The sequence below is a fragment of the Rhinoraja longicauda genome, chromosome 5 (genome assembly GCF_053455715.1).
Source record: "Rhinoraja longicauda isolate Sanriku21f chromosome 5, sRhiLon1.1, whole genome shotgun sequence".
Classification (NCBI taxonomy): domain Eukaryota; kingdom Metazoa; phylum Chordata; class Chondrichthyes; order Rajiformes; family Arhynchobatidae; genus Rhinoraja; species Rhinoraja longicauda.
In genome coordinates, this window is record NC_135957.1 from 36,967,000 (window position 1) to 36,994,714 (window position 27,715).

The 27,715-nt window shown below is 43.2% G+C and overlaps 1 protein-coding gene across 1 annotated transcript in view; it reads left to right on the forward strand.

The window, feature by feature from the left end:
- Nucleotides 1–5,212: 5,212 nt before the first annotated feature.
- LOC144593554 (structural maintenance of chromosomes protein 6-like) overlaps nucleotides 5,213–27,715 on the forward strand; it is a 59,686-nt gene continuing 37,183 nt past the window's right edge. The window contains exons 1-9 of the mRNA XM_078399285.1: nucleotides 5,213–5,336; nucleotides 10,589–10,766; nucleotides 13,421–13,538; nucleotides 14,866–14,971; nucleotides 16,612–16,748; nucleotides 18,218–18,279; nucleotides 23,616–23,696; nucleotides 25,130–25,231; nucleotides 26,328–26,447. Of these exons, the coding sequence (XP_078255411.1) occupies nucleotides 10,605–10,766; nucleotides 13,421–13,538; nucleotides 14,866–14,971; nucleotides 16,612–16,748; nucleotides 18,218–18,279; nucleotides 23,616–23,696; nucleotides 25,130–25,231; nucleotides 26,328–26,447 (888 nt within the window). The 5' untranslated portion in view covers nucleotides 5,213–5,336; nucleotides 10,589–10,604. The remainder of the gene's footprint in view (nucleotides 5,337–10,588; nucleotides 10,767–13,420; nucleotides 13,539–14,865; nucleotides 14,972–16,611; nucleotides 16,749–18,217; nucleotides 18,280–23,615; nucleotides 23,697–25,129; nucleotides 25,232–26,327; nucleotides 26,448–27,715) is intronic.

Genomic DNA, 27,715 nt, shown 5'->3' on the forward strand with positions numbered 1-27,715 from the left:
GACAAAGATTGAATTGAATATTTTATTGTCACATGTGACAAGTCACATGAATACCCAAGGTATGGAAATAGTCACCCATAAAGGGCGCTGACAGTTACAAATCCCCACTCCCCCAGATCCCCCTTTGTTCTAACCCCCCCCCACAAGCCGTTCCCCCTACACAGGAAGCTTCATTGTCCATTATTCTTCCCTCTCCGTCACGGCGGTCCCCCCCATGCAGGGTGCACCTTTGTTACTTCCCTCGGCAGCGGCGTTCTCACTTCCACGTGTCCATCCTCTTCCGTCATTTGGCGCCATCATCGACTGCTGCACCGACCTCTCCACTAACACTGCTAGATCCTCTCCGGACGCCTCCCTGGCGTCGAACCAGGCCCCAGCCGCGGGCTCCACAGACCCAGGCACCAATGGCTGCAGGCTTCGTCAACCCGCGAGGCTCCACCTCTGACCCGTGAGGCTCCAGCCCACGAGGCCCGGGCTCCGACCCGTGAGGCTCGATCTCTGATGCTCAAAGCCCGGGCGGCGAAGATCCACAGCCAGCCTGCGAGGCTCCAGCGCACAGTCGCGAGGCCGAAGCCACGAGGCTCCACCGCCGACAAGCGAAGCCCCAGCCGGACAGTACAACACCCTGGCTTTCTGTACTCGCCACGTCGAATCTAATTTATTTTACTCATTGTGTCAGCCTTCAATTTTGGTACGGCACATTCTATTATAAACATAAGTCTCACATTCATCAATGTGAGATGCAAAGTACGGAAAAATACATTTCTAAATTAAAAGCAAAATATAAATCAGCAGTGATTTACAACATAAAAATGCAGAATACAACATATTGGCTTTCCAATATCAGAAATATGCCGATGAAAGATTAAATGTGAAGACAAAATGTGTAAGACAAATATAGTATTCATAAAATGCATAATAAAATATTGTTGATTGGGTTTTAGTGCAGGTCCATAATTGACAATATTCTCATGTCATGCCGCAATGTTGTTGCTCTAAGTCCTTCTTCCGATACCCGACTCAGGCTAACATTAAGACAACGTGTTTCCTATTGCTTTTGACCTTACTACTCCTATTCCTTATACATACTCTTTTATATATACATAGGTCAGTATATATACTTCTATATATTGACCTACTATTCCTTATGACCTTACACTGTTAGAGTTGCCCTTCTTCATCTGAGACATTCAACCAGCCAAACCCAACGTCCCAAGTGTACAAAACATAATGTGACATTATTTTGAAATACGGTTGTTCTCCATCCACGCTGGACCTAATTAATTCCTAAATCAAACATATTTTTTTAAATGGCAATTATCAATTTAGTGGTAAATTTATGAAAAGACCAAATTGGGTTCCAATACAATAATGACTGCATTTCAAAAGTCAATGGATGAAGAAAAATAGAATAGTAAGTATCCCAGGAATCAAAGGTAAATCAGGATGCTCAAGCAGTCTTATGCAGGAATTTTGGATGTTTATTAGAAAAGGTATTTCACTCCTGAGACCAGTCTTCCCTGCAAGCTCCTCCTCAACTCCTCGTCTAATGCAGGTCGGAACCAGGCCAAAGCAGGAGTGGGGCTGAGGTCGAAGTCTTGACGTGGATGGGCCGCGCCGCTGTGAACATAGGGCGACCCGACATGGGGCGGGCGAAGAAGGGATGAGAACTTCTTGTAACTTTGTCGGCGCCTTTGTGGCAACTCTTTTGTGCACTTGACAAAACAAAGAATTTCACTGAAACCAGGTACAAGTGACAATAAAGTATGTAGGAAAGAACTGCAGATGGTGGTTTAAACTGAAGATAGGCACAAAATGCTGGAGTAACTCCAGGCAGCATCTCTAGAGAGAAGGAATGGGTAACATTTTGGGTTGAGAACCTTCTGCAGACTGAGAGTCAGGGGAAAGGGAAACACGAAATATAGATGGTGATGTGGAGAGATATAGAACACATGAATGAAAGATATGCAAAAAAGTAACAATGATAAAGGAAACGGGCTACTGTTAGCTGTTTGCTAGGTGTGAAGCTGGTGTGACGGGTGGGGGAGGGACGCAGGGGTCACTTGAAGTTAGAGAAATTATTATACCACTGGGTTGTAAGCTGCCCAAGCGAAATAGGAGATGTTGTTCCTCCAATTTGTGTTTACACTCTGACATTGGAGGAGGCTAGGACAGCAAGATCAGTGTGGGAATGGGAAGGGCTCGGAATTAAAGGTAGTTCCAGGTGGACTGAGCAAAGGTGTTCAGCGAAACGATCGCCCAGTCTACTTTTGGTCTCGCCGATGTATAAGAGTCCACATCTTGAACATCTGATACAGTAGATGAGGTTGGAGGTGCAAATGAACCTCTGCCTAACCTGAAAGAACTGTTGAAAGGCCTTTGCATTTTTTTCTCCTTTAGCAGGTTTTCTCTAGTGGGAAGGTGCTAACTGACTACAGCATATTGGGACCATGGCTAATGCCTTTAGGAATGTGTCTTCCCTGCCCTTCACTTGATGTACCTGGTATCAACTCATTGCTCTATGATGTACAATGTAGAGCTAACTGAGAAGAGAGACAATCTCAGACTTGTCGGGAAGGTGCTAACTGACTACAGCATATTGGAGCCAGGACTAATGCTTTTCAGCATATCTATACCCACCTGCAGCACATCAAAGCCAGCCTCCCACCCACCTTCGACCCATACCAGTTTGCCTACAGAGCAAATAGGTCTACAGGGGATGCCATCGACACTGCTCTTCACACTGCACTGACCCACCTTGAACACCAGGGGAGCTATGTGAGGATGCTCTTCCTCGACTTCAGCTCTGCCTTTAACACGGTCATCCCGAGCAGACTGGTCACCAAACTTTCTGACCTTGGATTTTCCCAAACCATCTGCCAATGGATCAAGGACTTCCTGACCAACCGCCCCCAGACCGTCACAATAGGCCCTCACCTCTCCTCCACCATACACTGAGCACCGACTCACCACAGGGCTGTGTGTTGAGCCCCATCCTTTACTCCCTCTACACTCACGACTGCGCCCCCACCCATCCCACCAACACCATCATCAAGTTCGCGGATGACACGACTGTGGTTGGACTCATCTCAGGAAGAGATGACAGCCTACAGGGATGAAATCCAAAGGCTGGCAGCATGGTGTTCAGTGAACAATCTTGTCCTGAACTCCTCCAAAACAAAGGAACTTATAATTGACCAGGAAAACCAGTGCAGAACACGACCCACTCTACATCAATGGGGTCTGTGTGGAAAGGGTACCCGCTTTCAGGTTCCTGGGTACGCACATCGCAGAGGATCTTACCTGGTCTACCAACACCATCACCACAGTGAAGAAGGCACAGCAGAGACTCCACTTCCTGAGGATCCTCAGGAAGACCAACCTGCAGGAGAAGCTCATGATGTCCTTCTATCGCTGCTCCATCGAGAGTGTGCTGGCATACTGTATAACCACATGGTATGCCAGCTGCTCAGAAAAGGACAGGAAGGCCCTTCAGAGGGTCATCACGACGGCCCAGAAGATCGGCTGCTCACTGCCCTCCCTGGAGCACCTGTTCAGCCTACGCTGCCTCAGTAGAGCAGGCAAAATAATAAAAGATTCATCCCACCCCGGCCACCGTCTGTTTGTTCATCTGCCCTCTGGTCGACGTTTCAGGTCGATCAAATCCCGAACAAACAGACTTAAGAACAGTTTTTACCCCAGGGCCATACGAGAACTGAACACTACTTTCTGCACTAGGCAACACTGTTAAAACTTTTGTACTTAATATAATTGTATTTATTTGTTTTTGCATTTATTGCATATATGTTTTTACGCACCGTCAGGATTGGCTATTTTTTAAATTTCGTTGTACTCGTTGCAATGACAATAAATGAATATTATTATTATTATAAAACATCCGGTCCGGTCTTTGTTCTTTGGAGTGGGCGCTCGGGACAGACAAGTATAGTGATATACTCGCTGTGGTCCTGCCATTCCCGCCAGCTGATATAATAAAGCTTGTGTTGGTTTACCTAACCCATTGTGTGTTGTGTTTTAAGAAGCGAACTTTAACTGTCAGGGTCCCCGAACAGTCATGGGAAGAGGTATAGGGACAGCTGTTGTATCCCCTGGGGGGGGGGGGGGGGGGGGGGGTGGATTGGGTGGGAAGGGATGAGTTAACCAGGGTATTGCGGAGGGAACGGTTTCTGCAGAAGGCAGAACGGGATGGAGATGGGAAGAGTGGCTGGTAGCGGGATCCCATTGGACGAGGCAAAAATGTCAGAGCATTGTGTGTTGTATGTATGTTGTATGGCTGATAGGATGAAAGGCAAGGACTCGGGGGCTCTATCCCTGTTGCGACTAGGGGGAGGGGGAACAAGGACGGAGCTGTGGGGTATCGTGGAGACACAAGTGAGGGCCTCATCTATGCTAGAAGAGGGGAACCCCCTTTCCCTAAAGAATGAGGACATCTCAGATGTCGATATGGAACACCTCATCTTAGGCACAGATGCGGCGTAAACTGAGGAATTGGGAGTATGGAATAGATTCTTTACAGGAAGCAGACTGGGAAGAAGTGTAGTCGAGATAGTTGTGGGAGTCTGTGAGTTTGTAATAGACGTCTGTCAATAGATAGTCTATCTCCTGTGATGGAGATGGCGAGATCAAGAAAGGGGAGGGAGGTGTGGAAATGGTCCAAGTGAATACAATACAATGCAGGATGGAAATTGGTGAAGTTAATCAAAGCCATGAGTTCTGTATGGGTGCAGGAGGTAGCACCCACCGATGAAGTAGTCAACGTTGTATCAATAAACATAGAAACGTAGAGAATAGGTGCAGGAGTAGGCCATTCATCATCATCCCCTTCTCCTGCTGGGCTCCGGTTCGGGTGCCTTTACCTTTCCCAACATCTACATGTTGTGTCTTCTCCCTCCACTCAAATATTCTTCTCTCAACAACTTCGGTATTTGTAGCGGGTCTGGACCTTCGGAGATGCGGTTGGACGGGGCGGCGGGGACGCCGCCGTCCCGTTCAAATTCCGCCTCCGAGCGGCGGCGCGCACGCTGCCCAACCGTTGCAAACTTGCGCGAGCATGTTTTCTTTCACTGACAAGGCGCGGACATCCACCGGGGTGACGTCACCCCCACCCCGTGGAGCCAACCGCGTGCTGCCGAGTGTTGGGGCTTTCAGTCCGCGGCACCATCGCGCATGCGCCGCCGGCCAAAGCGGCTCACGACGGCCGGGCGGGAATGCGCACGCGCGTATCCGGCGGGGAAATTTTAAACAGGATTTCAGCGGAAACGGGGGGAAGCCGTCGGCTGGGAGCGAGCGAGCGTTGTTGGTGCTGCCTGGTACAGGTGAACACACACACACACACACACACACGCGCGCGCGTAAACAAGCTAACTTGTTCATTCCACTGGTTACAAGGGCCGGCCGAGTAAACTATGGCCTGGTGGGAGTGAGGGCAGGCGATGCCCGGTTACCGTGGGCTGGGCTGGCGATGCTCGGACCGGTTACAGTCAGTGGGCCGGGCTGGCGATGTTTGGGCGAGTGATGCTCTTCGGCCCCGGCGGGGATGTACGCGGCCCAGCCAGGTGGACGGTCGATGTCCCGGTTACGGTGAACCGGGCGGGGAAGAATTACACTGGTTGCCGGGGACCCGGTGGGAAAGAGTTGCTTGAGAAATTCGGTGATCCCTCCTCGCGAAGGTGGCGCAACGGTAGAGTTGCTGCCTTACAGCGAATGCAGCGCCGGAGACTCAGGTTCGATCCTGACTCCGGTTCGATCCTGACTCCGGGTGCTGTACTATCATATCATATATCATATCATATATATACAGCCGGAAACAGGCCTTTTCGGCCCTCCAAGTCCGTGCCGCCCAGCGATCCCCGTACATTAACACTATCCTACACCCACTAGGGACAATTTTTACATTTACCCAGCCAATTAACCTACATACCTGTAAGCAGTTTGTACGTTCTCCCCGTGACCTGCGTGGGTTTTCTCCGAGATCTTCGGTTTCCTCCCACACTCCAAAGACGTACAGGTATGTAGGTTAATTGACTGGGTAAATGTAAAAAATGTCCCTAGTGTGTGTAGGATAGTGTTAATGTGCGGGGATCGCTGGGCGGCGCGGACTTGGTGGGCCGAAAAGGCCTGTTTCCGCGCAGTATCTGAAATATGAAAATAAAATATGAAACCGCTGGCAGGTGTCACTTAAATGAGGCCCCCGACTTTGCGATAAACATGCACCTGAAGTCGGGTCACATGGTAACACAGAACAACACAAGAACAGGCCTTTCGGTGAGTCATGGAGTCACATCGCACGGAAACGAGCCCTTCGACCCAATTTTGCCCACACCGGTCAACATGTCCCATCGACTTTAGTCCCATCTGCCTGTGTTTGGCCCATATCCCTCTAAACCTATCCTATCCATGTACCTGCCTAAAGGTTTCTTAAGTGTTTCTGACAGTACCAACTTCAACTACCTCCTCCGACAGCTAGTTTCATACACCTACCACCCTTTGTGTAAAAAAAAAGTCATTCCTCGGGTTCCTATTAAATCTTCCCCCTCCCCTTCACCTTAAAAACCCATGTCCTCTGGTTCTAGATTTGCTTACTCATAATCATAATTTATTAGTCAAGTATGTTTTACAAGGTACGATGAATTTGGTTTGCCATACAGTCGTACCAAAAAAGCAACAAGACGCACAACTACATAAAAATATGACATAAACATCCATCACAGCGGCTCCGCCCCATTGTGATGGAAGGTAATATAGACTTATCTTCTTTTCTCCTGTGGTTGGGGGGAGTCGAACCATCTGCAGTTGGGGCGATTGAAGCTTCCGCAGCTAGCGATTGAAGCTCCCACGGCTTGGAGCTCCTGAAGCCGGTCTCTAACCAGACACCACGAGCTCCACGTTGTTAAAGTCCGCAGGCTCGGCCGCCAGCTCCACGATGTTAGGCCGCAGTACAGATGGAGATACGACATGGAAAAAGTCGCATCTCTGTCAAGGAAAGAGATAAATAAAGTTTCCCTCACCATCCCCTACATAATACAAAACTAAAGATAAACTAAAACATACATTTTACGACAAACTAAAAACACAAACAAGGAAAAAGACGGGACAGACCGTTAGCTAGGCAGCCATCGTAGGTGGTTATCTGGGCAAGAGACTGCGTCTACTCCATCTATTCCTCTCAAGATTATGTACACCTCTATAAGATCCCCACTCATTCTCTTGTGCTCCGAGGAATGGAGCCCTAGCCTACTCAACCTCTCCCTAAAGCTCAGCCCCTCCAGTCTTGGCAACATCCTCATAAATCTTCCCTGCACCCTTTCCAGCTTGACAACATATTTTCTATAACATGGTGCCCAAACCTGAATACAATTCTCTAAATGTGCCCTCACCAACATCTTAATAATTGCAGATAGACACAAAAAGCTGGAGTAACTCAGCAGGACAGGCAGTATCTCTGGAGAGAAGGAATGGGTGATGTTTTGGGTTGAGATCCTTCCTCAGCACAACATGACCTCCCAACGTCTGTACTCCATACCTTTGGCCCACAGTGTCTGTGTGGAACATGATGCCAAGACCACCTCTTAACTACCTGCACATCATCTATATCTCTCCATTTGCTGCATATCCCAATGCCTACCAAAAGTCTCTTAAATGCCACTGTGCTATCTGCCTGAACCACCCCCGGCAGCATGTTCCAATGACTCAACATCCTCTGTAAAAAGAAAATAGTTGCCCCGCACGTTACCTTCACTTTGCTCTCCTCACCTCGTGGGCTGAAGGGCAGGTTTTCCTGTGGGAATCAAGACATGCCAAATCAGAGAAAGTAGAGGAGCTAGCGTGCCTTCTTTGTGATTAGGGTGGTTCGGGACCAGAGCAGGTTAACTGAGCTTAGCCATCAACCCCTTATGAATGAATCATTCTCTGACTCGTTGCCATCTTCAGGTTTGTTCTTTGCACTAACTGCTATTGAAGGTGATGTTAATGAAATGATGGTTTCTTTGGTTTCTTATAATTTATCCACCAATAATCATGATTAGATCTGGTTGAATCGGCCAGTTTTGATCCAATCAACTGATGCAAAATTAGCTTAGACCTCTTCACGGTGCTTTGTTATCAACATGCACACCGTCTTGTATTGATGTTTCGTTACCGATGATATCTCATTTTATGTTATGTCAACATGTAATTTTTATGTTACTCATTGAACTTGAGGGTATGTGGGAGGTCAGGGACACTGACGGTGCCTCGGGCTGCCTCAGGCTACCTCAACTGTGGAAAGCTCAGGCTGCCTCAACTGTGGAAAGTGTCCAGGTTCAGCTCCTGAAGGACTGTGTTGGGGCACTGGAGAGGCAACTGGATGACCTCAAGATCATCCAGGAGAACGAGAGTTTCCTGGACAGGACCTACAGCGAGATTGTTTCATCGAAGGTACCGGAAGAGAGAAGGTGGGTGACGATGAGGAAGGGAAGGAAGCTTGGAGTACAAGAGACCCAGGGGATGTACCTCTTGAAAACAGGTTCACCCTCTTGGAAGATGTCGGGACAGAAGACACTGCCATTCTGAGCGGCGGACAGGTCTGCGAGTGAAAACGTGGCACTGAAGCTAAGAGACAGACGTCAGGCAGAGTCGTGGTAGTCGGGACTCCATCGTGAGAGGTACAGACGGGTTTCTGTGGCAACAGGCGGGATGGTATGTTTCCTCCCTGGTGCCAGGTCCAGGACGTCATGGACCGATTGCAGAGCATCCTCAAGGGTGAAGGTGAGCAGCCGGAAGTGGTAGTGCATGTCGGCACAAATGATGTCGGGAAGAAGAGGAAAGAGATTCTGCAGCGTAACTTTAGACAGCTCAGAAAAAGGCTGAAAAGCAGGATCTCCAGGGTGGTTATCTCCGGTTCGCTTCCAGTTCCTTGTGCTGGTGAGGGCAGGAACAGGGAGATAGGGGATCTGAATGTGTAGCTGAGGAGCTGGTGCAGGGATGGGATCTGTTTTGGGGTAAGGGTGAATTGTACAAAAGGTACGGGTTGCACTTTAACAGGCGAAGGACCGGCATTCTGGCAGGCAGGTTTGCCAATGCTACACGAGTGGCTTTAAACTAAATTGTGGGGGGGGGGGGGGGGGGGAGGGGGGAGGAGACAAATTGGAAATGCAAGGATGGTGTTAAAGGGAAAGAAAGTTTAGGAAAAGTTAAGAAAGACACCAGAATTAACAGGGCAGAAAGCTCGTGAACGGATCGGAGAGTATGGCCAAGTGAAATAGGAATCGATGTGAAAGGTGAGGTGACTAATGGATTAAAAGTATTATATATGAATGCACAAAGTATAAGAAGTAAAGTGGATGAGCTTGAGGCTCAGTTAGAGATTGGTAGATATGACATTGTGGTGATGACAGAGATATGGCTGCAGGAGGATCGGGGCTGGGAACTGAATATTTAGGGTTATACGCCATATAGAAAGGACAGGCAGGTGAGCAGAGGAGGCGGGGTAGCTCTGTTGGTGAGGGATGAAATTCAGTCCTTTGCGAGGGGTGACATAGGGACTGACGATGTAGAGTCGCTGTGGATAAAATTGAAGAATTGTGAAGGTAAGAAGACACTAATGGGAGTTAGCTACAGCCTCCCAAACAGTAGCCTGGATATAGTGTGCAAGTTGCAGCAGGAGTTTAAATTGGCATGTAACAAAAGTAATGCCACTGTGGTTATGCGAGATTTCAATACGTTCGCACCTCCAGACTCAGGAACAGCTTCATCCCCAGGGCCACAGCTGCTATGAACCGGTCCTGCTGAGCCGGTTGGTCACATCGCACAGTGAACCGGCACAGACCTACTTGCACTTTATTCTGTTTTAAAACTGTTCTAATTTGTTTCATTGGGTTGTTTAAATTAATACTGACTAGCTAATTAATTTATTACATCGTATGGAAGGCGCATTCCCAATCTCATTGTACCACTGTACAATGACAATAAAGATATATTGTATTATATTGTATTGGGACATGCAGCATCTCTGGAGAGAAGTGATGTTTCGGGTCGAGACCCAATTCCAGTAATCAGTTTTACTTTTAGTAAATGAAAATGTTAAAAAAATACAAAGACTGGAAATCCAAAACAACAATAGAAATTGCAAGAAATACCGAGTTCCACTAACTTTGCCATTTTAAAATTTTGCTCATTTAACGTCTTGCATTCAAGTGCTCGCAAAATGATCTGCTTTAGATCTGTTTCTGGTCAAAGTTACAGTTCTCTCACCCTTCAACTTGACTCATTAGCTTTGTATTTCCACAGATACTGCATTAGTTGTTAAGTGTTTCTGTCTGTTTTCAGTTTTTATTATCAATTAATTAGTGAATTTCCAGTATCATAGGAATATATTTTAAAGAATTAATACATATCTAAAGATGAAATGCAGTCAAAATGAATTAAATTTTATTCCAATAGGTATCATAATCTATTTGGGTTTTCAAAAATCTTCCACCAATCACTATTCAACTCAAAAATGAACCGACACAATTGATTTGAAATCAATACACTTGTAGAGAAGTGTAAGGTCATAATATTAATGATTTGAATTGTTTTTTATTTGTAGGTTCTAGCTATTTAACATGTCAAAACGAAAAGAAAATGTTTCTGATGAAATATTACCCACAAAAAGAATCAAAACTGAAACCGTTAAGGAAAATGATCCTGATGAAGCCAACGGAAGTAATTGGAAAACTGCTGCGAATAATGGACAAAGTGGGGACTGTCTTCCAAGTTCACTTTTGGTAAGTTACTATAAAATTAGCATAGATTTCAAAAGAAAAAACCTTGCTTGAGAAATCTTGTTGATTTTCTTTGATGCAATAAATGAGAGATTGGAGAATGATAATGTAATGGGTACGATTTATCTATATTTTATAAAAGGCCCACAATAAAATTCCACATAATAGACTCATGAATGAGGTCAGAAAATGTGGGGTTTGGACATGAAGTAGAAAGAATTGTTAGCCTGAGAAAGGAGAGAGATAGTTTGCAGTGAAATAAGGTATTTAATAGTGTTCTAATGGGATTCGTGTGTAGATCCCTCCTGTTTATCCTTAACTTTAACAAGTTAAACTCCAGAATCAAAACTGCAATTTTTAAATTGTGTATATGTTATATCAAATTGGGGAGTTGAAGGTGTGGGTAGTCAAACTGAAGAGGTCTGCAGTAAATTTAAAAAAGTAGTTTATAAAAATGCTGAAAGACAAATAGTTGTGAAGATAAACATTTTGGCAGGAAGAATAAAGAGGTCACTTAATTTTTGGAATGTGATTGTCTTGGTGCTGTGGAGGATTAAGATGATTTGGGAGGCGATTGAACCTTTTGACCACCAACTAGAGAGCGGCTTGACTTACCATTGGAGACCCTTGGACTATCTTTAATTGTACTTTACTGGATTTTATCTTGCACTAAATGTTATTCCCTTTATCCTGTATCTGTACTCAGGATAGCGTGATTGTGATCATGTATAGTGTTTTCGCTAACTAGATAGCATGCAACAAAAACGCTTTTCACTGTATCTCAGTACATGTGATAGTAAACTAAATGTTGATGGCACATTTCTGAAAGCCATCAAAAAAGCTGGTCAATGAGTAATTCCCTGGGGAATTTAGATTTTTTTCCCTCAAATATTGGGGAGAATATGGAACTCACTACCAAGGTTTCAAGGTCAGTTTAATGTCGCATGTACCAATTAAGGTACAGTGAAGTTTGAGTTCCCATACAGCCATACTAAGTGAAAAGCAACAAGACACACAACCACATAAAAGTCAACATAAACATCCATCACAGTGGACGACATTCCTCACTGTGATGGAAGGCAATAAAGTTCAATCTGCTTCCTCTTTGTTCTCCCGTGGACGGGGCAGTCAAACCATCTGCAGTCGGGGCGATCAAAGCCCCCACAGCTGACTATCTAAGCCCCGTCGGGGTGATCGAAACACCCGCGTCTGAGCGGTTGAGACTCCCTCCGAGGCATGGAGCTCCCGAGTCGGCCTCTTCTTACCACAATGTTAAAGTCCACAGACCCCGCAGTTGAAGCTTCGATCACCGGCAAAGGGATCGCAAGCTCCGCGATGTTAAAGTCCCGCAGTCTCGTGCGGCTTGGAACACCAGTTGATCTCCAGGAAAGGCCGCCAACTCCACAATGTTAGGCTGCAGTGGGGATGGAGATATGATATGGAAAAAAATCACATCTCTGTCGAGGTAAGAGATTGTAAAAAAGTTTCTCCCAACCCCCCCCCACATAAAACAAACCATGGAACACTAAAACATACTTTTTAACACATACTAAAACTAACAAGAAGAAGAAAGGACAGACAGGCATTTGGCGGACAGACAGGAAGCTTGAGTGTCACATCAACACTCGTGTTGATATGGTCCAAAACTATATCACGGAGACCCATGTGATCCATTCACAAATGCTGGAGTAACTCAGCAGGCCAGGCAGCATTTCGGGAGAGAAGGAATGGGTGACGTTTCGGGTCGAGACCCTTCTTCAGACTGATGTCAGGGGGGCGGGACAAAGGAAGGATATAGGTGGAGACAGGAAGATAGAGGGAGATCTGGGAAGGAGGAGAGGACGGGAGGGACAGAGGAACTATCTAAAGTTGGAGAAGTCGATGTTCATACCACTGGGCTGCAAACTGCCCAGGCGAAATATGAGGTGCTGTTCCTCCAATTTCCAGTGGGCCTCACTATGGCACTGGAGGAGGCCCATGACAGAAAGGTCAGACTGGGAATGGGAGGGGAAGTTGAAGTGCTCGGCCACCGGGAGATCAGTTTGGTTAATGTGGACCGAGCGCTGGTGTTCAGCGAAGCGATCGCCGAGCCTGCGCTTGGTTTCGCTGATGTAAATAAGTTGACATCTGGAGCAGCGGATGCAATAGATGAGGTTGGAGGAGGTGCAGGTGAACCTTTGTCTCACCTGGAAAGACTGTTTGGGCCCACCGGAAATTGGAGGAACAGCACCTCATTTTTCGCCTGGGCAGTTTGCAGCCCAGTGGTATGAACATCGACTTCTCCAACTTTAGATAGTTCCTCTGTCCCTCCTTCCCAGATCTCCCTCTATCTTCCTGTCTCCACCTATATCCTTCCTTTGTCCCGCTCCCCTGACATCAGTCTGAAGAAGGGTCTCGACCCAAAACGTCACCCATTCCTTCTCTCCCGAGATGCTGCCTGACCTGCTGAGTTACTCCAGCATTTTGTGAATAGATACCTTCGATTTGTACCAGCATCTGCAGTTATCTTCTTATACCCATGTGATCCAGTTCCTTTCAGATATTCTATCTGCTTTACAGCAAAATTATGGTTTTGATAGCATATTGGATATATTTTATTTTTTTCATGCCAATTGTACTGTTTATTTATATCTCATCCAGAATTACTATTTTTTCAGAATGAAGGTGACGTAGGAATAATCGAAAGTATTTCGTTGAAAAATTTCATGTGCCATGCTTGCCTTGGACCTTTTAAGTTTGGACCAAATGTGAATTTTGTGGTTGGAAACAATGGAAGTAAGTGATATCAGTTGTTGACTATTGTTGCTGAATTTGGTATGTTTTCTTCTCAACTACATTTGCATCTTCAAGCAGACTTCTTTAGGTTACCCTGAGACTTTTTGTTAATTATATAGATAAATACCCATTAACAGAAATGTTTAAAAGAATATATCCATGCTTCCTGTACACGTGGTCTGAATTGCAGTTGTTATATTTTTTAGAAGATTTTTGATATTTGAATATCCTTTTTTATGACATTAAGTGGCAATATTAGCTGGTTTTGCTGCTTTATATTTTGGTGGCAGCTGTATTTAATTGTCCAATTCCTGAGCCTGTATCATGAAGAAGCTCCTATGCTCAATCATTTCTGTTAGTTTACCATAGAGTTGAGGAGGATGCCATTTGGATCCATCTAGTCTGTACAACCCTGAAAGAGCTTGCCTATTAGTCCCACTCCCGAGGTCTTCCCCAAGAGATAACAATCCTTTTTATTGCAATTATTTATTTAATTCCGTTTTGAAAGATATTCATGTGTGGTCGTCAATCTGTTGAACAGTTCATTCGAAAACCAAGCCACTTGGATGCACTGTTGATGTTGACATCTAAAATATTAAAAATAAATGACAGTGCGGCAGAGTTAATTACATTAATTCTTCCTCACTGTTACTGTTCAAAGCAAACTGATCTTGTTTATTGCAATGCTATGGTTATGTGTGTATGTGCATTCATTCCTCATTGCTTTACTTTGCGTGGTATCTAGATTTGTATGCTTCATAGCTTGATATACCATAAGAATACCAAAGAAACAATTTATATTTTAAATTTGAGGGTAGGTGACATTGTGTGGGAAGGAACTGCAGATGCTGGTTTAAACCAAAGGTAGACACAAAAAGCTGGAGTAACTCAGTGGGACAGGCAGCATCTCTGGAGAGAAGGAATGGGTAACGTTTCGGGTCGAGACCCTTCTTCAGATTGTGCTTTACCACTTTATCTTCTGACTAAGTATCTGGTCTATGGCTCATATGGATTACCTTGTTATTTTGCAATAACCAGTCAACAGTCCTGGCTGCTAAATATTCTTCCCTTTAAACATTGCTGTTGCACCTAATAAGAATATGGGAAATACATAATGTTTCCTATTTCAATTGACTAACATTTCTACTTTATCTTCAAAAGTACAGTTGTTAGTTAATTATGAACCTTGAATATGTTAATTGTAAGTTTATTTTTACTTAGTAATATACTCACAGAATTGTGAAAATATTCTGGGGGGTGGGTGGGGGAGAAAGGGACAAGATTGTTACATAGAATCTTTTGAAACTTTGTTCTCCTCTGCCATCAGGTGGGAAGAGTGCCGTGCTAACAGCCCTCATAGTGGGACTTGGTGGGAAAGCTACTGCCACAAATAGAGGATATTCCATAAAAGGATTTGTAAAAAGTGGTCAAAAGTAAGGTTTAATTATTATTTTTTTCAATTTTATATCTCTTAAATGTGATCATCAAATATTTTATATCTTTGGCATTTTCTGTTTGATCAATAAGATGAGAACCACTCTGATCAAGAGAGAGTTACATTTAGCTCTTAGGGCTGAAAGAATCAAGGGATATGAGGAAAAAACAGGAATGCGGTACTGATTTTAGATGATCAACCATGATCATATTGAATGGCGGTGCTGGCTCGAAGGGCCAAATGGCCTACTCCAGCACCTATTTTTCTATGTTATTAAACACTTAAAATAATGATCAGCAACATATACATGTCCAAGATTGATAAGTTCATAAGTGATAGGAGCAGAATTAGGCCCATCTGCCATTCTATCATGGCTGATCTATCTCTCCTTCCTAACCCCATTCTCCGGCCTTTTCCCCATAACCCCTATCACCCGTACTAATCAAGGTTCATCAAGACAATTTATGTTTACAACTCTGGAATATGGAGTGATCGCCACAACTGCAATTTAAGGAAGTTTGATCCTTCATCTTGATGTGTGTTAAACAACATTATTTTTGGAACTAGCACCTTATAGTGACAGTTAAACTGCAGTTTAAAAAAAAATCTAAATGTTTCTTCCTCAAAATCTACTACATAGTTTTTAGAACGCCGAGGTTAATGATTATTTTTAGGTTATTGGTTCAAATTTTAAATGTAACAACATTAAAATGCTTGCTGTACTCTTGGTTTGACAAGCAAGTCAACGCTGTGGTAAAAGCCAGCTTCTTCCAGCCTCGTACCATAGCTAAAATCAAACCATTCCTCCAATTTGACGACATTGAAAAAATCATTCACGCATTCATTTCCTCCCGCCTAGACTACTGCAACTTCCTATACACTGGGATCAGCCAATCATCCCTGTCCCGCCTGCAATTGGTCCAAAACGCCGCAGCGAGACTCCTAACGGGTACCCGTAAAAGGGACCACATCACCCCGATTCTGGCCTCTCTCCACTGGCTCCCAGTACGGTACAGAATCAGCTTCAAGCTCCTCCTATTCACGTACAAAGCCCTAAACGGGCTTGCTCCCCTCCTATATCAAAAATCTTCTAACCCACCACTCTATCTCCAGGTCCCTCAGGTCGGCCGACTTGGGGGCTACTCACTATCCCGCGGTCTAGGCTTAAGCTCAGGGGTGATCGCGCTTTTGCGGTTGCAGCTCCTAGACTGTGGAACAGCATCCCTCTCCCCATCAGAACTGCCCCCTCCATCGACTCCTTTAAGTCCAGGCTCAAAACCTATTTCTACTCCCTAGCGTTTGAGGCCCTCTGAGGGGGCACTGTGAACTGTTTATGTATGTGCTGTTATGTTTGTGTGCCATTGTATGTTTGTTCTTAATACCTGAACTGATGTACAGCACTTTGGTCAACGGTTGTTTTTAAATGTGCTATACAAATAAAATTGACTTGACTTGACTTGGTTTGCTATGGTGAGAGTGCACGACTTGATATGTTTGCAATTTTAATCTTGTGTTCAAGAACCCTATTGAAACCTCTGATTTATTTGAATGGTTAACTCAACGATCTATAAGAGGGCGTTAAATTCACAAAAAGGTTGCAGAAATTAACTTTCATTTCCAACTTTTTTTAATTTCCAGTTCTGCAAATATTTTGATAACATTAAGAAACAGAGGACCCGATGCTTTTAAACCTGATAAATATGGGGATGTTATCATTGTGGAGCAACGTATTTCTGGGGATGGAATAAGGCAATACAAATTGAAAAGTCAGTCAGGTAAACCTCATTTTTGATTTCAAGTCATTTATTGGTTTATGGTCATCATTATTGCCCATCCCTAATTATCTTTGAAGATGCTGGTGATCCACCTTCCAGATCTGCTGCAAGCCTTGTAGTGACATTAGTCTGTGTGCTGTTGGGTAGCAAGTTCCTGGATTTGTCACAGTGATGGAAAGGCAAGGTGTTTCTATGTCAAAATGTTGTTTAACTTGAAGAGGTGCCTGCAGGTGGTGGTGTTTGCATGTGCCTCCTGGTCTTGGTGGTAAGGGTCACCGGTGCTGTACGGTTTGATTAAGGATCCCGGGAAGCCAGGCAACTGGAGAATCCCGGCAAGGCGCAGCCATACCTGGCAGGCCTGGAACTTGTCTGGAAGACCCAGCCGGACCATGTGGCCGGATGCAGGAAGACAAGGTGGGCTGTAGAGGGGAAGAAGAGGAACCGGTGAAAGTGAACGGAGGTTTTACCTCCGAAAGTGAACAGTGCCTTCAAGGTTCGCTGCGGGAGGCGCCCCCAGGACATAAAGGTGGCCGGGCGAGAAGAGGAATGTCGGTATGCTGAACGATCCAGGGGACTCGTCTGGATTTCAGAAGATCCAGGAAATAGTATCAAATCTGGCGACTCGAAAATAATTTCACCCTGTTTTGCACATGTTGCAATAAGCACTATTGCCTATTGAATAGCCCAGATGAGTAACAATGGCGCTTTGTTTTAAAGGGTGTACTATGGTTGTGGTGTACACCAGTGGTAGATGGATGCCAATTAGGTCGGCTGTTTGAAGTTGAGGGTTAACCATGGTATATTCAGAAAGTACACTATGCATTGCAGAAGACCTGCAATATCTGATGTTTGCAGAATTAATGCATATTTTATAACTATTACATGTACCTTTTTTAAAGCACAATAGCCCCACAAGAGAAGTGGCCAAACTATGTTAAGAAATGTTAAAAGTATTGGATCAAAAAAAGAAGGCTTACAATTTTTGCAAAAAAGTAGTAAGTTTGAGGATTGGGAAAATTTCAGAATCAAGAAATGGATAAGGTAATTTGAAATAGGATATTAGAGTAATCTTGTGAAAAACAAAAACAGATTACCTAAAGACTTCTGCAAATATGTAAAAAAGGAAAAATAATAGCAAAAATAAATTTGGATCTCGTGATCTAAGAAAGAAGTTATATTGGGGAATAACCAAATGAGGGGCAAATCAAACAGATTTAAAATTTTCCCTGCACAAAAGTAGATGCAGAGAAAAAACTTGAACAACAAACCTGAAATTAAACAATGGGTCAGTAGAGAATGTTGAGCTCAGTATTAGTATTAAGGAAGATCTGGTCACCGCTTGTAAACTTTAGTTCGAGGAGTTTTGAATATGGAGAATGGGAAAGTAGTGTAAAATACAAACATTCCATTTGCTTTCACTGAAAGGTTTGGCCATCATTTTTACCCTTCGGGTTATTTCTTTTCTGTAGGTCACTTGGTTTCCACAAAGAAGGAAGAACTCAATACAATATTGGACCAATTCAACATCCAGGTAGGTTTTGTTCCCTCAATATTCATGTCAGTGAAGTCTCATTGCCTTTTCATACAGGTCCAGAAATGTATGATCCCATTTGCTATCAAGACACACAGCTCTGCAACTTTCCCAGCTCTTTGCAATCCTCCAGAGCATTGATTCATTAATCTATATGTCCGACGCCAACTCTAAATGAACAGAAATTTACTCTATAACTAAATGTTGCAAAGGCGGAAGTCACCAATTCTATTTCTTAGCTATCACCTCCAATCGTTGATGTGGCAAACACTCTATAGGCGGCATAGCAGCACAGTTAATAGAGCTGCTGCCAGACAGCTCCAACAACCCCTTGTTCAGTTTTTGATCTACTGTGATGTCTGTTTCGAGTTTGGATTTTGTCTCTGACTGGGTTTCCCCGGGATGCTCTGGTTTCCTCCGCACCTCTAGGAAAAGCAGGTTGCTTTTGGCCACTGGAAATTGTCCTTCATGTGCAGGAGAATGATAAAATCAGAGGGAAATTAATGGGAATATTGGAAATGGTTCAAAAAGGTGTTGGAGCAGAGTTATTGTAAGTTGGTTTATGCCATCCAGTAGGAACTCTTTCTGCCTTGTATGATTGTCTCTTGCTTGGAAATGACACTGACCATTCATCTGCTCGTTGTGAAGACTGATAAATTTGATCTGAGCTATAATTCTGACTGCCTTAGCTCATAGACAATAAACAATAGGTACAGGAGTAGGCCATTCGGCCCTTCGAGCCAGCACCACCATTCAATGTGATCATGGCTGATTATTCTCAATCAGTACCCCGTTCCTGCCTTCTCCCCATACCCCCTGACTCCGCTATCCTTAAGAGCTCTATCTAGCTCTCTCATGAATGCATTCAGAGACTTGGCCTTCACTGCCTTCTGAGACAATGAATTCCACAGATTTACAACTCTCTTACTGAAAAATATTTTCCTCATCTCCGTTCTAAATGCCCCACCCCTTATTCTTAAACTGTGGCCCCTGGTTCTGGACTCCCCCAACATTGGGGACATGTTTCCTGCCTCTAATGTGTCCAACCCCTTAATAATCTTATATGTTTCGATAAGATCCCCTCTCATTCATCTAAATTCCAGTGTATACAAGCCTAGCCGCTCCAGTCTTTCAACATACGACAGTCCCGCCATTCCGGGAATTAACCTAGTAAACCTATTCTGCACCCCCTAAATAGCAAGAATATCCTTCCTCAAATTTGGAGACCAAAACTGCACACAGTACTTCAGGTGCGGCCTCACTAGGGCCCTATACAACTGCAGAAGGACCTCTTTGCTCCTATACTCAACTCCTCTTGTTATGAAGACCAACATTCCATTGGCTTTCTTCAATGCCTGCTGTACCTGCATGCTTCCTTTCAGTGACTGATGCACTAGGACACCAAGATCTCGTTGTACGTCCCCTTTTCCTAAGTTGACACCATTCAGATAATAATCTGCCTTCTTATTATTACCACCAAAGTGGATAACCTCACACTTATCCACATTAAACTGCATCTGCCATGCATCCACCCACTCACACAACCTGTCCAAGTCACCCTGCAACCTCATAGCATCTTCCTCACAGCTCACACTACCACCCAGCTTTGTATCATCTGCAAATTTGCTAATGTTACTTTTAATCCCTTCATCCAAGTCATTAATGTATATTGTAAATAGCTGCGGTCCCAGCACCGAGCCTTGCGGTACCCCACTAGTCACTGCCTGCCATTCTGAAAGGGACCCATTTATCCCCACTCTTTGCTTTCTGTCTGTCAACCAATTTTCTATCCATGTCAGCACCCTACCCCCAATACCATGTGCTCTTATTTTGCCCACTAATCTCCTATGTGGGACCTTGTCGAAGGCTTTCTGAAAGTCGAGGTACACCACATCCACCGGCTCTCCCCCGTCAATTTTCCTAGTTCCATCCTCAAAAATTTCCAGAAGATTAGTCAAGCATGATTTCCCCTTCGTAAATCCATGCTGGCTCGGAACGATCCTGTTACGGCTATCCAAATGCTCCGCAATTTCATCTTTTATAATTGACTCCAGCATCTTCCCCACCACTGATGTCAGACTAACTGGTCTATAATTTCCCGTTTTCTCTCTCCCTCCTTTCTTAAAAAGTCATCTTTAAAACACTTACCTGTGCCTTGTCATTGCTTCTAAATCTGGCTTTTGCGGTCGTCCTCAGTTCAACTTTTCGCATCATCCACAAAACGCCATCCAAAACTACCCTTTCCCTAATTCTTATCATTAATTGGCGCATGGTTGTTTTCTTTGTAATACTGTGCCTTTAAGATCTCTGTTCGCATCATCCACAAAACGCCATCCAAAACTACCCTTTCCCTAATTCTTATCATTAATTGGCGCATGGTTGTTTTCTTTGTAATACTGTGCCTTTAAGATCTCTGAATTCCTCCAGTTACAGCCCCAAACACATTTTAATCAGTGGCAGGGTTCCAGTTGTTCATAATTTATACACTTATTTGGATGAGGGCATCGAGTGTAATTTTTCAGAATTTGCCAATGATTGAAAGGAGGATGCAGAGCGGCTTCAGGAGATGTAGGCACACTGTGTGAATGGGCAGGAACATGGCTGTTGATATTGTGAAAAATATTAGATCATCCACTGTGATAGAAGTGGAAATTTGAAGTAATATTTTAAACATTAGAGAGATTTAAGTGCTGGTGTTCAGAGTGAATTACTACAAATACAGAGTTGGCCGATTTTCTCCAGAGATGCTGCCTAAACCCACTGAGTCACTCCAGCATTTTGTGTCTATCTTAAGTTATCGGGCTGATTAGGTTTCATGGGAAGTTCAACCCAATGAATTTGGTCTATAGGCTAATATTCACTATTCATGTCCATGGGCATGATTCATTACAAGTTGACAAGCATTTGCGAGCAAGCTGTATGTTTGCCTTCATTGAAACATGATTTGAGTAGATACATCTTGCCCACATTGGACAGAGCCCAGGTGACACTGCACTTGGAATATTGTGGAGTTTGTTCCTGCAATAGAGGAAATGTGACAGGGTTTCAACAAATTATTTTGAAAATTGAGTAATGATCTCATTGAAATGTACAAACTACTTCAGGAGCTTGACAGGATAAGTTTAGAGTTTAATTTTCACCTGATTTCTGGTGCCTAGATCCGGGGTACTGGTGGCCATTGCCTAGTTACGATACTGAAGATGGTTGAAACAAATATCTTCACTTAGAGGGGAGTGAATCATTGGATTTTTGCCCCTAAGATGGTAACGAAGGCTCATTAATACTAAATATATTCAAAAAGACCTCAATAGATTTTAAAATATTATGGGGATTGAGGGATATCAGATTTATACAGGAAAGGGACACTGAAAAAAATTAAGAGTACATATGAGAGGGGACAAATGAAATAGGTCTGTTAGTCTATCTTAGGTCTGTTAGTATGTTCTCATTAGGTGTACCTCTAGCACCTTGGTCCTAATCAAAATATCTGCAAATGCTAAACATTTGAAACAAATCAGAAAATGCTGGAAATACTTTGTGGGTTAGGTGGCATCCTGAAAATAATTAACATTTTGGGTGAAAGACCCTTCATCAGAGCAGGAGAGATCAAGCTGGTTGCAAATTGCAGAGAAATAGGCAGACCAAAGAGAACACCTCTAATAGGGTTGATGTCAGTATTGCCAAGAAGATAAACTGTTGAGGTCATCTGGGTTAATAATAAGGGAAATTGGGTAGAGCTTTTAAATATATGAAATACCAAACAAGTCAGGTCATTCTAGTGGAGAGAGAAAGAGCTGAAATGGATGGATGGATGGCTAATACAGATGTAAACAGTGAAACCAAGTTACCTGAAGCTTTTAAGTTTGATGTTAAGTACAAGTGGCTGCATTGTGCCCAAATAGAAGGTGCGATGCTTACATCTGGCCACATAGTGGTCAGAGTGTGTGTTGGGCGGCAAATTCTGTGTCAGGGTTGGCTGTGGGTCACCCACCTGTGATTTTGCTATTTTTTTCTCTCAATATTAGCAAATAAAATATAATAAATAAAATATAGCGAGTTTGACGGTGAACATTTCTCACGGCCCTTTTTTGTAACTTTTGGGCTTGTTTTTTCTGTCACCTCTTTCTTCTTCCTCTCCTTTGGGTTATTTCCAAGCCTAGCTTCATCATATCATTGCTAATTGCTTTGATCTATCCATCCCTTCCTTCTCTGACACTAAAACCAATGTTTTCTGGCAGTCTTTTATTTGAAACCATTGACTTTGCTTTCTTTCGTAGGTGCTGCTGAACGCGCGTCTCTAGCATTTTATTTGCCCATACCTTTGTTTCTTTTTTCCATTTAAAATGTTCCTTTTTAATCAATCCTTTGGCTCCTGAGCTAATATTTCCTTATCAAATTGTTAACACATCAAAGTAGAATGAGATGTTCTTATTCTATTTAAGGTAGAGGAGTGATTGGTCAGACAGCATCTGTGGAAGGAATGGACAGATGATGTTTCAGTTTAGGGCCCGTCAGATTAATTCAGATTCCCCATTCGTGGGAACTTAATTCCATTATAGTTCTCTTTTGTTATTCTCACCAAATAACAAATACAAAATGTTTCCTGTCATTTGTAAAAGCTGTAGTGCAAAAAATATATGAATATCCTGTTGACTAATTTGCTGCATCCTCCAATGTTCTACTGCTTTCAAATTGTTTTTGCATAATGAAACAGACATATTCCCCAGCCAAAGGAATTTTGCAGCCTCAAACAGTTATATCAATGTAAAAATTTGACAGAAAGTTTTAAAAAACAAATACTGGTTAAGTACAGAGAAAAGTCAATGTACTGCTAATTACTTTAGAACTTGTAGTAATTTGGTTTGGTTAATTAACTGTAAAATGTGTGAGGATGTACCTTAGATGTGCCCTGTTTCCTGCAATAGTTAATGACTGTCCCAGATGAGTTGAAGGATGGTTTCATTCAAAATTTCCTAATTATTGCTGCATCTCGCCCGTACCACGTTTTCACACTGTAGGAGTACCAATTTGATCATTAACCCCTCTCCTCTTGCATGTCTATCACACAAAGGATTGCATCGAATGTTTCTAAATATTTAAATTAATGCAAACCAATGTGATCATTCATTTTTGGAAGAGAAAAATGTAGATTTTTTAATACCTCGTTACTGGAGTAGTCTTCTGGGTGGTCTTTTCAGCAGCAACATATATTTTGTAATGGTTTATAATTTCTGCTGTGTTCGGTGAAGACTAATGGTGTATTCTGGGGAATTAATCAGACATTGTGGAACTAAATAGTTCGTAGTATTTATTGATGCATTTTTATTTTTACGCAGGTAGATAACCCAGTGTCAATTTTAACACAGGAAATGAGTAAACATTTCTTGCAGTCCAAAAGTGAAACAGATAAATATAAGGTAAGTCGTACTGTCTGAGATGTTGCACGGTTTAGAGATTTAGAGCACAGTAAGGAATAACTTTCTTACACAATGTGTGGTTGGAATCTGGAATGCACAGCCTCCTGATGTTGTAGAAGCTGATTCAATTCAGAATTTCACAAGGGAATTTGATAAATATTTAATAAAAAGAATTGCGAGTCTATGGAGAAGACCTCATGGGTGGGGGAGGGATGGATGGAACATCTCTGGTTGAGAGACAGCTTTGACACAATGGGCTGAAAGATCCCCCGTAATGTAAATATCCAGTTATTCTGTGATTGAAATTTATTGAAATGGTCAATATTGTCATATTCATTTGAAAAATGGGCAATGACACAATTCAAGAATTGTTTGTGGAAGTTCTAGTCGTACAGCGTGGAAACAGGCCCTTTGGCCCAACTTGTCCACACTGGCCAACATGTCCCAGCTACACTAGTTCCACCTGCCTGCGTTTGGCCCGTATCCCTCCAAACCTGTCCTATCCATGTAACTGTCTAACTGCTTCTTAAACATTGGGATAGTCCCTGCCTTAACTACCTCTTTTGGGAGCTTGTTCCATACATCCACCACCCTTTGTGTGAAAAAGTTACCCCTCAGATTCCTATTAAATCTTTTCTCCTTCACCTTAAATCTATGTCTGGTCCTCAATTCACCTACTCTGGGCAAGAGACACTTTGCATATACCCGATCTATTCCTCTCATTGTGTTATTCTGTCAGGTCACCTCTCATCCTCCTGTGCTCCAAGAAGTCCCTGCCTACTCAACCTCTCCCTAAAGTTCAGACCCTCGAGTCCTAGCAACATCCTCATAAATCTTCTCTCCTTTTCAGTGTTATATATTGATTTCAGTGTTATGTATTGATTTTCAACTTTTTGAATAACTATTGTGGGTTGTTAACCAACCAGGTTTGTTTATTACTAAGGAAATTCTAATTCATTAACATGATTAAAAAACATTTTAGTTGATTCATTTTCTATTTGTTGAGGCTTGGTTAATGCAAATAAACTTTTTCCAATTTAAATTTATAATCAACTATACTTCATGATAGACACAAATTGCTGGAGTAACTCAACGGGTCAGGCAGTATCTCTGGAGAAAAAGGATTGGTGACGTTGAGGGCTGGGACTCTCCTTTAGAGTTTGAAGAAGGGCCCTGGCCCAAATCATCACCCAACCTTTTTCTCCAGAGATGCTGCCTGACCTGCTGAGTTACTCCAGCACTTTGTGTCTATCTTTGATGTAAACCAGCTTCTGCAATTCTTTGTTTCTACCCTGCAAAATGTTGTCATTTTAGAAATATTTAGATATATCTTTAAAAATATGATGTATAATGCTTAAAGTAGATTATTTCTTTCTGCATTCAATCAGCAAGAATTGTAATGTGAATAAACTCAAGCATGTTTCTGTTTTAAGTTTTTCATGAAAGCCACTCAATTGGAACAAATGAGAGATGATTATTCCTACATCATGCGGAAAAAAGCCATAACAAATGAGAACATTGAAAAACAGGATGAAGTAAGTAAAACTATATTTTAAATTTGTTTAATTAACATTTAAATTTACTGCTTTTCTCTTTGAATCTGAATGATTCTCGGGATTCTTGGATTAAATAGATGGCCATAGGGCATGGAAATAACCCTTTGGCGCAGAATGTGTATCCTCGCCATCAAGTACTCGGTCAAACTATTCCCATTTGACCCATCATATCTCTTATCAACTCATTATTTCCACCACCTTTCCCATTCACCCTCCACCCTCCTCATCAACAAATTACTAGGTAACTTGCTGGCTTTGACCCATGGAAAGAAACCAAAGCACCCTCAGTAAATCCACACCATCTCAGTGAGAACGTCTAAAATTCACATTGTAGATACTAGGTTAGAAATGAACCTGGGTCTCTGACTTGTGCCACCGCTGCTTAATTACTAAATGAAAATCTGAAATGAAAGAGATTCAACTACTTGTTGGGTAAGTAACTTGTAGAGTTTCCTTCCCAATGGGCCTCGCGGCAGCAGCCTTCACGCCGGGCTGCGGTTGCGAACCAGGAACCTGGCCGGAGGCCTTCATCGAGGCGCTGTGGTCATGATGCCCCGAAGTCTTGGCGGACGGCTGAACCCACCTGGAGCTTGTTCAGCGCGGATCTGCTGGAGGCTCTGTCGGAAAGCCGAAACCGGCGGAGAGGCTTTGCCGGGCAGCCGAACTCACTTGGAGACTCCAGGGATGCGAAACCCCCCCTCCTCCCCCCCCCGAAGTAACTAATCAGCTCTTGAATTCTTTATATTTTGCTTCATTTTGCTAGACTTATTAAATAACACTTTAGAGCATGTACCAAGATTCTACCAACTTGGATTTCAAATGAAATTAAAATGGCCAAACCTTTATATATGCTATTGACAGCCCATTGCATTATTCCATTTTCTTACATACTACGTACTTCCCTATTGCTTTTTGTACACGTTATACGACAACATCAAAACCATAATTTATACTGTATTTCATTTCAATTCAATCCTTGTGTGGTGTGGAATATGAAGAAATGTATCCTCAATGTACATTCAGTCGTTAGTTTCTGAAACTTGTATTTTCTATGATTTCAATCTCTTTTTAAAAGAATCTATCAGAGTTAAAAGATCAGGTTAAGGAAAAGGAGGAGCGTTATAAAAGCCTTTCTTCACTGAATGAATTATTGGAAAGACTGGAGCAACTTAAGAATCAGATGGCCTGGGCTTTGGTGAGCATTTGAAGTAGGATTTTATCTAAATTTTCATTGAAAGAGTTTCTAATTGTATGAAGGATCGCTGCATTGATGTGTCAACAGATGACAAGTGATAATGTTCTTGGTTGTGAATCAGTGAAAATGTTTCCCCACTCCCAACCGGATCAATATCATAAGACACAAAGTGCTAGAGTAATTCAGGAGGTCAGGCAACATCTCAGGAGAACATGGATAGGTGGCGTTTTGGGTCGGAACACTTCTTCGGACTGATTGTAGTGGGGGTGGGGGAGAAAGCTGGAAGAGAGGTGGGGGTGGAACAAAGTTTGGCAAATGATAGGTGATGAGGGGCATTTTTGATTGGCTGATGGTTGGACAAAGGCCAGAGATGAAAAAGCAAAATGTGTGAGATGAGTTAAGGATAGAAGATGTGAAAAATGTGAAGCCAGGGGGAGGAATATAGGTAGAAAATGAAGGGGAAAGGTAGCAATAGCTGCAAATCCCGGTGGGGCACAGGAGGGAAGGGGAAAAAGGGTGGGGGGGGGGGGGGGGACGGACTTTGTAGGTTGGTTACCTAAAATTGCAGAATTCGGTGTTCAAGCTCTAGTTCATACCTATAGTTTCCCTCTCCTCTGGCTCTCAGTAATACTTCCAGTTTCCCTCTGCCCTGACTGTCTAAAGAAGGGTCTTGACCCAAAACGTCACCTATTCCTTTTCTCCAGAGATGCGGCCTGAACCGCTGAGTTACTTTAGCATTTTGTGTCTTTCGTCGGTGTAAACCAGCATCTGCAGATCCTTCATACACAAAAATACACAAATATCCCACATTTGCGTGTGACCTCACTCAAAATAAAGTAGGTAAATAAAGTAGGTCCAGGACAGAAAGGTCATTATGGAAACAGGAATTAAAATGGTTAACAATTGGGCGATCCTTGATGGACTGAGTGGAAGTGTTTGGTGAAATGGTCGTCTCGTCTACGCTTGGTCTCACTGATATAAAGAAGGACATATCTTACCTGGAAGGATCCACGGATGGATGTGAGGGAGGAGGGGAGGTATGGGGATACGTGTTGCATCTTCTGCAGGTGCAGGTTAAAGTATCAGGGAAAGGGTTTTGAGTGGGAGGGAATGAGTGAACCAAGGAGTTGTGGAGGGAGTGGTCTCTGGAAAGGGGGTGGGGTGAGAAGATGGGACTTGAATTCTTCAATTTTAGGAAACTAAGCTACAAAACACCCTCTGCCCTCTCCCTCTCTTCCCTGCATTTATTTAAAAATGCATTTTAGCCT